The sequence below is a fragment of the Malania oleifera genome, chromosome 8 (assembly GCF_029873635.1).
Source record: "Malania oleifera isolate guangnan ecotype guangnan chromosome 8, ASM2987363v1, whole genome shotgun sequence".
NCBI lineage: Eukaryota > Viridiplantae > Streptophyta > Magnoliopsida > Santalales > Ximeniaceae > Malania > Malania oleifera.
In genome coordinates this window covers 64,140,741-64,153,057 of record NC_080424.1, presented here as the reverse complement: position 1 = coordinate 64,153,057, position 12,317 = coordinate 64,140,741, and the positions used below count along the sequence as shown (strand labels likewise).

The window sequence follows — 12,317 nt, the reverse complement described above, 5'->3', positions numbered from 1 at the left end:
CCTGACCATTCTACACTTTATCCCTAATCTTTACTAATTCCACATCCTTCATCCTAACAGCTTTAATTTTTTCCTGTAAGGTGGGCTGAAGTACCATATTAGTGATGAGTGCCTAGTGATTTCCCTCTACCAACTCCACACCAAGTCTTTCTAAATCCATCTTGATCGGATGCTGAGTCACTATTGTTGATACTGAGGCATTCCCTGATTTCCAGTTTAAAGCATCAGCTACCACATTAGCTTTCCTTGGGTGGTAACTGATGGTGTAGTCATAATCTTTAATCAATTCCATCCACCTTCTCTGCCTTATATTTAACTCTTTCTGTGTGAAGAAATACTTTAAACTTTTGTGATCAGTATAGATTTCATATTTTCTGTCGTACAAATAATGCCTCCAAATTTTCAATGCATATACCACCGTTTCTAATTCCAGATCATGGGTAGGGTAATTCTTCTCGTACTTTTTATGTAGTCGGGAAGCATAAGCTACATTTTTCATCTCTTGAAGGTATTGTCAAAACCGGTGCAATGATAAGTCGCTGCTTTAACCCCTGAAAATTCTATTCACACTTATCGGTCCAATCAAATTTCACACTTTTCTTGGTCAATTGTGTCAAAGGACCTAACAATTTAGATAATCCCTTTACAAATCGGCAATAGTATCCTCCCAATCCCAAGAAACTCTTGACTTCCTGCACATTTTTCGATCTTTCCCAGTCCACTACCATCTCAATCTTGCTCGGATTCACAAAAATTCCACCCTTGGATATCACGTGTCCGAGGAAAGTGACTTGCTTCAACCAGAACTCACACTTCTTGAACTTTGCATACAACCTTCTTTCTCTCAGAACCTGAAGAACTATCCTTAAATGGTCCTCGTGCTCCTCAAGGATCTTAGAATATACCAAAATATCATCAATAAAAACCACAACAAACTAATTTGGGTACTGATGTAAAACCCTATTCATTAAGTCCATGAATACAATAGGAGCATTCATCGATCTGAACGGTATAACCAGGAACTCATAATGGTCATACAGAGTTCGAAACATTGTCTTAGAACATCCTCTGCCCCGACCTTTACTTGATGGTACACAGATCGTAGATCAATCTTCAAGAAAGTTTGTGTCCCCTAAAGCTAGTCAAACAAATCATCAATGTGGGGAAGCGGGTATTTATTCTTAATTGTCACTTTATTTATCTCTTTGTAGTCGATACACATTATTATCGACCTATCCTTCTTTTTCACAAACAATATCGGCTCTCCCTAGGGTGACATGTTGGGCCTAATGAACCCCTTGTCCAGAAATTCCTGTATCTGCTTTTTCAACTCTTTCAATTCTGCTAGAGTGATTTTGTACGGCACTTTAGAAATCGGCACTATTTCTGGAGATAGTTCGATAGTAAACTCGACCTCAGGATTAGGATTCAGTCTCGGCAAATCCTCCAGAAACACATCAGGAAAATCTTTCACTATTGGAATATCTTCCAACCTGGATTCCCCTTCCGACAATTCCTTTACACAAGCCAGGTACCCCTAGCATCCCTCCAACAACAATCTCCTCACCTGAATAGTTTATAATATCTGTGGTGGGGAGCACACACATGTCCCCACAAATCGGTACTCCTGCTTTCCTAGAGGTCTAAATACTACTTCTTTCTTATGACAGTTGATACTGGCGTAATTGGCAACTAGTCAGTTCATTCCCAGAATTACCTTGAAACCATGCATGTCTAGGACTACCAAGTTAGCTAGCAAAGACCTCTCTTGAGTACTGACTGGACAATCTTTGAGTACCCTCCTACACAACACTACAGTCTCAGTCGATGTAACCGCTGATATTCTAACATCCAATGGCTACACTTCTATTTCACATGTCTTGATAAATGTGACGACCCCAAAAATAATATGCGAGTAAGTGTGATTCAAAAAAAATAAAATAAAATAAAATAAAATAAAAATAATTAATTAATAATAATTAATTTAAATAATATAATATAATATATATATATATATATACACACACACACAACTCAAATCTTACTGAGAAATCAGGAAGATTCAAATTGAATCTCAAACAGAGAGCTGCACAACCCTCTCTCTCTCTCTCTCTCTCTCCTCCGCCTATCTCCCTCTTTCTTCAATTTCTTCTCCGATTTTTGACCGATTGGAGAACGAAAAATGCCTCTAGATTCCATTCTCCGCCACCAACATTTTAACCAGAGTGGATTTGTCGTAGGAGCGTCATAGGCACCACTCTTGGGGTGAGGTAAGGGGAATAAATTATGTCAGGAATTTTTATAATTTAACCGATTAAATTGTAATATGAAATTATAGGAATATATACATGTTTTTCTAAATATTCTGGCATATGGAAATTGGATTATTATTATTATTATTATTATTATTATGAGTTAATTAAATTGGTGATTGTGAGCCTAGGGATTTTATAATAATTGTTATTTTAAAGTTGAACTGATTGAATTAAAGTATTTGATTTTTAGATTATTGTAGTAGATTTTCTGAATGATTTGACCAGTTAAAATTATTAGTTTGATTTATTATATGTAATTTATGAAGAAATAAAGTGAGTAGGGTTGACCATCTTAGTTTAGTAAATTATGGTTTAATGTTTAAATCGTGTGGCATAAGAATAAAATTTTATAATTAAACTGATTGTAATTGCTGTGGGCTATGAGCAAATATGTGCATGTGAGGTTTATTAGTGAAAGTCCTTGTGTTGGATATGTACTGATAACGATGAGAAGGGATGCTCAGTGCACAGTTGTGTGATGTGAAAGTACCTGTGTGGGCCACATACTAAGAACGATGGGGAGGGATGCTTAGTGTGCAGTTGTGTGATGTGAAAGTCCTTGTGTGGGCCACGTACTAAGAACGAAGGGGAGGGATGCTCAGTGCGCAGTTGTGTGATGTGAAAGTCCCTGTGTGGGCCACGTACTAAGAAGTACATAGTAAAAGTCCCTGTGTGGGCCACGTACTGAGAATGATGGGGAGGGATGCTCAGTATGCAGCAAGGAGGCCAAAAAGTAAAGGTGTGATGTAGAGATGTGCATTTCAATTATGGATGTGCGTGCATGAATGTGAATTGAATGTATGGTAATTGTGATGTGATGTGGTAGACATGTATGCAAATTCTGTGGTATGGTTGATATTGAATGTATGTGGGTTCAAGTTGGCAAATGAAAGTTAATTATAGCAAGGTATTAAATGAAATTTTATATTGTGGCATTATGTATGATTGAAGCGAGGTAAACTCTCCGCCCGAGGGCTTGCTGAGTAAGGCGAGTGCCCTGATAGGTATTAGTTGTAGCTGCACCTAGGCTAAATGGGCAAAGTTACAAAAGGTATCAGAGAAAAGGGGCGTTATATGTATGGGTGTGTAAACTCCCCAATCCTTTGGAAACTCTTGCTATAAATAATAGTGTATGTGAATTGAATGCATCGTAAATGTGGATATGTTGTGGTGTGATCTATGATGGTGGATGTACTATGGTAATACGTGTGATACATGTGTATGCGGATTTCTATGTTATGGATGATGATGATGTATGTGCGAGTACTGTTTGCAAGTGTATGTTCAGCTATTGGTGAATAATTAAACTTTTATATTTTGACTACACTAAAACTCATCTGCCACACACTGATAATAACTTATTTCGTCTTACTGAGAGGTGTCTCACCCTAATATACAAATTATTTTCTTTCAGGACCTTTTGGTGGTCGAACTTAGCGAGCTTCGAGGCAGGTTTTCAGGATAGCTTAGTATAGTGTGAGTGTTTGTAAGATATTGGGACAGTTATGTTTACATTCATGTTTTAATTTCTTGGGTATATAATATGGCCGAGTGGAGGCCCTTTTTCGGTTGTATAAATTAGCACTCTGGTAATATAAATTAAGGATGTTTAGTTATTTTCTGCTACGTGCATGTTAATGCTACTATCAGAGATATACGAATGGAACACATAACACCCCAGGCCCCACTTGGTGGGTTCAAGGTATTACAATAAATTCCTGGGCTATGAAGGAGGGAGTCGCCCCTAAATCAAACAAGACAATAGCTTTATATGACATAATATAATTGATACATGTCACCACATCATCGGCTGCCTCTGCGTCTCCCACGGTCTAAGCATAAACTCGCGTCGGGGTGGTATTCCTCTACTGATTGTCTCGGGGTGCTTGATTTTTTCCCCAATAGAGATTTGGGATGGACGCCTAATTCAACGACATACGACAGTATCGTATAGTATGGCCCGGTCTACCATACCAATAGTAGACAATCACCCTAGCTCAACATTCACCTGGATGTCTCTTGTTGCACCTCGGGAAAGTAGGGGCGTTAGATCAGCCTGGGGGACTCAGTGTCCCACTACCTGCCCCTGGCCCCAATCGTATCTCCTCAACTGCCCCTCACTGGTACTGGCCTGGAATCCAGGAGGCATGGGCCTCTTTCTTTAACTCCGCCCTCCTGTACCCCTCTGCCGACTGATTTCTGCTATGGTAGCCTTATCCACCAGTTATAAAATATTCCATACCTGCAACAGTGCCACATGCTCATATATTTCCTATCCCAGCCCTCTCTCGAACCTCTGTGCCTTTTTGAATTCATCCGGGATCATAAATGGGGCAAAACGTGATAGCTCCATGAATTTAGCAGCATGTTATGGCACTGTCAGATGGCCCTAGAACAGATTCAGAAACTCCTCCATTTTGGCATCTCTAATGGAGGCAGGAAAGTAGCAGTCATAAAAGATCTCTTTAAATTGTCCCCAAGTCAACACTACAAGTACTAGTCTCTGCTCCTCCAGAAGCTTTACCACTAACCACCATTGTTTTGCCTCCCTTGTCAACTTAAAAATGGCATACAATACTTTCTGTTTGCTAGTGCAATGTAGTATTCCCAAGATTTTCTTAATCTCCTCCAGCCAATTTTATGCCATAATCGGATTGGCACTCCTAGGAAAAGTCGAAGGATTCATTCGGGTGAACTGCTCAATCGTGCAGCCTTGATCTACCAACAAACAACCCTACTCCCTAGAACTCTAAGTCGCTGGCACCCGAGCTGGATGCCCCCACATGGCTACTACCCCCATCATTCGTGTTATTATTTTCGGGGTCCATCCTGAAAATAGCACAAAAACAATCTTAGAATTTTAATACCTTAATATGATTATACTACTATCTAACTAAGAACCTTAATATATCCTCCTCCACCCAATCAACCTAACATCCTTATCCCCAATTTAAGATTCCATCTTAATACTTAGAAACAAGAATCGACAATAGTTTACCATGGCTTTCCTAAAATCGTCACCCCAAGAATAACACAGAAACCACCACGGAATTTCCTGCCTCTGGGCCACGAGACAGGACCCTAAATTCCACTTGAACTTCCATAACAATAGCCTACTGTACACCTAATCCACCCATTTCCTATCCTCATCAAGATCCATTCCTATACTCTAGTATTGTGTCTGCTTAAGTCTACAGAACCTAGATACCTAGGTTTTGATACAAAACTTTGTCACGACCAGAAACTCCAACTTTTCTTTCTTTCTTTTTTTCTAATACCATAACTTCACAATCCATTTAATATATATATGTAATGACCCAAAAAATTATGATATTTAAATAATAGAGGGAGGAGAGAAAATAAATTGTAAATGAAATTCAACAGAGGCCTGGTCGACGAACGCAGCGCATTCGTTGACGAAGTGACTTATTGGGCTCGTCGATGGGGGCATGTTTCATAGATGAGAAGATACCGAGAGGCTATTTCTCAGCTCTGAATTTTTTTGACGAAGAATAAGCATCATCGATGAACTTCCTTCGTAACCTCGTCGACGAGGTGACGTGTCTCGTTGATGAAGGCCAATGTATAAATAGCTCAAACTCAATTTTTGCAGTAGAAATTTCACGTAGAAACTCCCTCTCTTTCTCCTCTTCATCCTTTCCCCCTTCTCTCTAAGTTTCTAGACCGGATTCTTGTCGGTTTGACGATCTGAAGCTGCCACGTCACTCCTTGGAAGATTCTCTTCAAGTCTGCTAGAGTGGATTGTTGGTGGAGCTAGCTTGGACTACATCCCAAATTCAGGGTAAGGCTTTTTATTTAGTATTTGGCTTTCCTACAATTGTAAAAAGTATAGCTGTCGAATAAATACTAAAGTTTTACTCTGAGAGATGTTGTTTTTAGAGTGTTGAACAGGGAACCCTGCGGGTGTAAGACTAGACATTGTTGGGGGCTTTTCAGAAATTAGTAAGGGAAATATGCTATGTTAGTAAATCAGATATTTTTATCAAAAAAATATAGTATATGTTTAAGGGTCTTCTAGAGCAAGAATTGTATAGTTTTATTGATTATGGTTAATGAGTATTATTTATTTGTGTGGCATGAGAAATACCGGTATAGTACAGTGTTCGACGCAGTTTTTATGGAATTACGAGTATATAGATTTATAGAATTGTTTTTCATAGAATAAACAATTTTAAATTACAGTATTACGGCTATTCAGATATACAGTTTTATTCGGATTCTTAGTTTTATTCTGAAATACATTTTTTATAGTATCATGATTTACAGTATATCTACAGAAAGATGTTTTTATAGTATTTTCAGGATTATGATTTACAGTATATATAGACAGTAAGATGTTTTTATAGTTTCATAGTATCATGATTATATAGTTTTATAGAACCATGATATATAGATCATAGAACGATGGCATACATAAATACAGTTGGTACAGAAATACAATTTATTACAGTGCCATGGTTAATACAGTTGATATAGAATCATGGTAAAATAGATAGATTTTATATAGAAATGTATTATATAGTATCAGATCCTAATGGACCATTATAGATTAGTTTACAGAGCATAGTACCGCAGCTATTTATAGTTCAGAGTGCAACCACATAACTCAAATATTATGTTGATTTACAGCAGTCGATCGTACCTATGTAGTGGACAGACTCCCTATCAGTTAGGGTTGAGGAGGCCGATCTGACTTTCAGACTATGGTGACTTATCTTGGTAGGTCATCCAGTGATAGGTCTCGCCTACGGGCCGCACAACCCTGTCATAAAGGGTTAAATCATGACATACAGTTATCCATCTAGGGAAATTTTCTCAGTTACTATATGTAAATTCATATTTATTGAAACAGTAGATGGATCTATGAATATTAGAAGTATTATGAATAGAAAATTCATAAAGACAGTTATGTTAAGTAACATAGGTATGAGCACTGTACATTATTTATACATGTTTTCTCATATTCAGTTATTTATGGAATTTCTAAATTAGATTTTACAAATATGTAACTCATTTGCCATACACTAGCAATAGCATCTTTCGTCTTACTAACCGTTGTTTCATCCCAGTGATTTAACATTTTTCAGGTTATCCAGTTAGGCGAGTAGATTAGGCTCGCAGATAGAGGGGGCTACAGACCCTATCTGTAGGGTGAGTATTTTGGGAGGTTATTTTTGTATAGCCCTAATCTTAAGTTGAGGGTATTTTTGGGAATAGTTGTGTATGTATATTTTTTTTGAAATATTCTAACACTCTGGTATTGTGTATATATATATATATATATATATATATATATGATTATGGTTTTATGAATTCAGCTTCTCACTACTTAGGTTGTTTGTTGTGTCTCAGATTCCATGGGTCCTATTTGGACCGTGATGAGGGTTTGATTTATATTAAAAGGTATCAGAGCTGTGAAATTCCACAGTATTTATTTTACGAGGAAAAAAAATTAAAATATGGCATTTAAAATTCAGGTCGTTACAGTTTGGTATCAGAGCCTAGGTTGCTAGGTTCTGTAGACTTTAGAGTGCAGTTAAAGCAATACTAGAGTATAGGGAAGGATTTGAGGTTTTTTTCCGTAGTCTGGATGCAGGATTTCTGTGGTGATTCCTGTGTCTTTCCTAGGGTGACGATTTCAGGAAAGCCATAGTAAACTATTGTCGAGTTGTGTGTCTAGGTTACAGGATTTGATTTTGAATTAAGAACAGGGAGAATAGTTAAATGTGAATATGAGATTTTAGTTGAATGAAATAATTTAGATTTGTTTGAGAGATAGGGTCCTTAAAATGTGTTATCTGTATTTCCAGGATGGACCCAGGGAGCAGTGGTACGAATGTTGGGGGTGATAAAGTAGGACCTTACAGTATAGGAGGTGGAGATACTGATGCAGTATTGCGCCACCTCACCCAGCAGGTGATGGCTGAGATGGCCAAGAGCTCAGGGGAGTGTAGCTGCACGATTGAGCAGTTTACATGAATGAAGCCCTCATCTTTTGCTGGAGGAGCTGACCCCGATTATAGTTGAAAATTGGGTTCAGGACATTGAAGATACTTTGGTAGTGCTTCCATGTATGGATGAAGAGAAGGTGGTATTTGCAACGTTTAAATTGACAGGAGAGGCAAAACATTGGTGGAGATCAGCACAACTGATTGAGGAGCAGAGGCTGGATCCAGTGTCAATGACATGGAGTCGATTCAAAGAACTATTCTTCGAGCAATATTTCCCTGTTATCGTTCGGAGTGCAAAGGCAACAGAGTTTATACACTTAGTTCAGGGGCAAATGACAGTATCACAATACGCAACTCGATTTATTGAGTTTTTCTCGGTTTGCCCCACATTTGGCACCACATGAAAAGAAAACGGCAAGAAATTTTGAAGAAGGTTTGAAGCAGAACTTGTTTAAGCAGGTTATCGATTTTCGGGCTTAGACATTCGCGGAGGTCGTAAATAGGGCTGCAGTTATTGAGAGTGGTATGCGGAGAGGTATCTTAGCTCAGAGTTAGAGAAAGAGGCCCACGCCTCAGGATTTTCAAGCAGGTTCTAATCGGGGCCCATGGAGAGGAGACCGTTATAGGGGAGACCAGAGACAGACAATAGGACCTCATGAGAATCAGGGTATGCAGACCTACCTGGTGTGTCAGATGTGTAGGAGAAGATATTTAGGGGAGTGCTAGGTAGGAAGAGATGTTTGCTATCATTGTGGGAGACCCGGCCACATGGCACGAGCATGCCTAGGACCACCAATCCAGGTCCCAAGTTCCAAACCCTATCGAGGAGGTTATCAGGCGCCTTGTGGAGGCCAGCAAAGGAATGTAGCCCCAGCGAGGGTTTATACTTTGACGTCGAGTGATGCTGAGACTACCGCAGATGTAGTGACAGGTACTTTTACTGTTGTACCCTATCAAGTTATTGTTTTATTTGATTGAGGTGCTACTCATTCCTTTATCTCTATGACCTATGTCAAATTGTTTAAAAATGAGACCTAGTTATTAGATGTAGAATTGTCAATAGCTACACTGTCAGGGTTAGTGATGAGGTGTCGAAAAGTGCTCAGGGTTTATCCAATAGAAATTCAGGGGAGAGTGTTACCAGCTGACCTGATTGTACTAGATATGCATAGGTTTGATGTAATATTGGGTATGGACTGGTTGGCAGTTAATCATGCCAGTATTGATTGTCATCAAAAAGAAGTAATTTTTAGACCCCCTGGTGAGCAAGAATATAGATTTTTGGGTTCACATGTGCATGCTTTGCCACAGTTGGTATCAGCCATGCAAGCAAGCAAACTACTTCTGGACGAAAGTCAGGGGTTTATGGCTTTTGTAAAGGAAGTGTTAAAAAATGAATCGAAGCTTGATAGTACACCAGTGGTAAGGGATTTTCTAGATATTTTTCCAGAAGATCTACCTAGGTTGCCTTCCTATTGCGAGGTAGATTTTGCTATAGATTTACCTCCTGGGACAGTGCCGATCTCTAAGGTTCCTTACCGTATGGCTCCAGCTGAATTGGGAGAATTAAAGGATCAGTTGCAAGACTTGCTAGATAAGGGATTTATATGACCAAGTGTATTGTCATGGGGAGCTCCAGTGTTGTTCGTAAAGAAGAAAAATGGGTCTCTGAGGATATGTATTGATTACAGGGAGATAAACAAGGTAACTATTAGGAACAGATATCCTCTACCCCATATAGATGATTTGTTTGATCAGCTCCAGGGTACACGAGGGTATTCTAAGATTGACCTTAAATCAAGCTATCATCAAGTGAAGATAAAAGCAGAGGACGTCTCGAAGATAGCCTTCAAGACCAAGTATGGGCACTATGAATTCCTCGTTATGCCATTTGGCTTGACGAATGCCACATCTGTGTTCATGGATTTGATGAATAAAGTCTTTCATCAGTATTTAGACCAGTTTTTTGTGATTTTTATTGATGTTATAGTGGTTTACTCGAGGATTTTTTAGGATCATGAGGCGCACTTGAGACAAGTACTACAAATGCTCAGGGAGAAGGAGTTATGTGCGAAGTTTAGTACATGTGAATTTTGGCTAGAGAAAGTGTCGTTTTTGGGTCATGTGATCTCAGGGGATGGTATTTTCGTGGATCCCAGTTAAATTGATGTGGTGGTGAATTGGACTAGATTGAAGAACATTCAAGAAATCAAAAGTTTTTTAGGACTAACAGGTTATTACTGTCGATTTGTTAAGAGGTTTTTAGCCTTATCACGGCCTCTCATGCCTTTGACCAGGAAAAATGTCAGATTTGCATGGGATGATGAATGCAAGAAAAGTTTTCAAGAATTAAAGCAAGGGTTCATCACTGCATCACTATTGGCGATTCCATCAGGAGGTGATGGTTATGTAATTTACAGTGACGCATCTTTAAAAGGGCTCGGTTGTGTATTGATGTAGCATGGTAGGGTGGTAGTGTATGCTTCCGGGAAGTTAAAAGAGTATGAAAAGAACTACCCTACTCACGATCTAGAATTGGCTGCAGTAGTACACGCACTAAAGAGTTAGAGGCATTACCTGTATAGTGAGAGATGTGAAATCTTTTCTGACCATAAAAGTTTAAAGTACTTCTTTACACAAAAAGAGCTGAATATGCAGCAAAGAAGATGGTTAGAACTCATCAAGGATTACAATTGAACCATTAGCTACCATCTAGGTAAAGCAAATGTGGTGGCTAATGCACGAATCTGTAAAGCAGAGGGTACAGCACAGTTAGCAGCAGAAATTCAGCACCCAATTCATATGGACTTGGAAAGGATCGGCATGGAGTTAGTGGAGGATAATCCTCAGATATTTATTGCCAGTCTGGTTGTCGAGCCTATGCTATATGAAAAGATTAAATCTGCTCAAGGGAATGACCTAGAATTAGCAGAGGTAATAGCTAGAGTACAAGAGGGTCAAGGAGAGGAATTCAGCATTTCTGATGACGGGGCTCTGAGATTTCGCACCAGATTGTGTGTACCTATGAATGATGATATTAGGAGAACGATTCTGGAGAAGGCTCAAAGATCTCCAGACATGGTTCATCCTGACAGTACTAAAATGTATAGAGATTTGCAAGAGTATTTCTAGTGGAGTGGCATGAAGAGGGAGATTGCAGAATTTGTGCAGCAGTACTTGACATGTCACCAGGTTAAGGCTAAGCACCAGAGGCTAGCTGGGTAGTTGCAGCCACTTTACATTCCCAAGTGGAAGTGGGACCACATATCCATGGATTTTGTTACTGGGCTATCGTCGGCGCCGCATGCCTAGAATGCCATTAGGGTAGTTGTTGATCCGCTGATGAAAACAATTCATTTTCTACCTATTAAAGTTAGCTACCCTATGAATAGATTGGCAGAGATTTACATTCAAGAGATTGTTCGACCCCATGGAGTACCGATATCTATAGTCTCAGATCGTGATCCACGCTTCACATCATGGTTCTAGAAAAGCTTGCAAGAGACTTTGGGGTCTCAGTTAGCATTTAGCACCACTTTCCATCCTCATACAGATGGTAAAATAGAGAGAACGATCCAGGTACTTGAGAATATGTTGCAAGCGTGTGTATTGGACTTTGGGGGTAGCTGGACCTAGTATTTGCCGCTGGTTGAGTTCGCTTACAATAACAGCTATCAGGCCAGCATAAGCATGGCACCTTATGAGGCGCTCTATGGTAGGAGGTGTCGTTCTCCTCTATATTGGGATGAGCTAGGTGAGAGGTGAGTTTTGGGGCCAGAAATAGTGCAACAGGCATATGATCAAGTACGACTTATTCGAGATAGAATCAGTGCAACATAGAGTCGGAAGAAAGGTTTCGCAAATACTCGTCACCAGGAATTGGAATTTGAAGTGGGTGACCATGTGTTTTTGAAAATAGCACCACTAAAGGGAATCATGAGGTTTGGGAAGAAGGGTAAGTTGAGCCCTAGGTTTATTGACCCATTTGAGATACTTGAGAAGATTGGGCCAATTGCTTATCGACTAATTT

General features: G+C 39.3%; 1 protein-coding gene across 1 annotated transcript; it reads right to left on the bottom strand.

Annotated features, from left to right (window-relative positions):
- Nucleotides 1-560: 560 nt before the first annotated feature.
- On the bottom strand, nucleotides 561-4,464 carry LOC131162710 (uncharacterized mitochondrial protein AtMg00860-like). Its single transcript, XM_058119314.1, has 2 exons — nucleotides 4,396-4,464; nucleotides 561-893 (listed from the first exon to the last, which is right to left on the bottom strand). Exons 1-2 carry the CDS (start codon nucleotides 4,462-4,464, stop codon nucleotides 561-563), a joined length of 402 nt encoding a protein of 133 aa, XP_057975297.1.
- Between the last annotated feature and the right edge of the window lie 7,853 nt (nucleotides 4,465-12,317).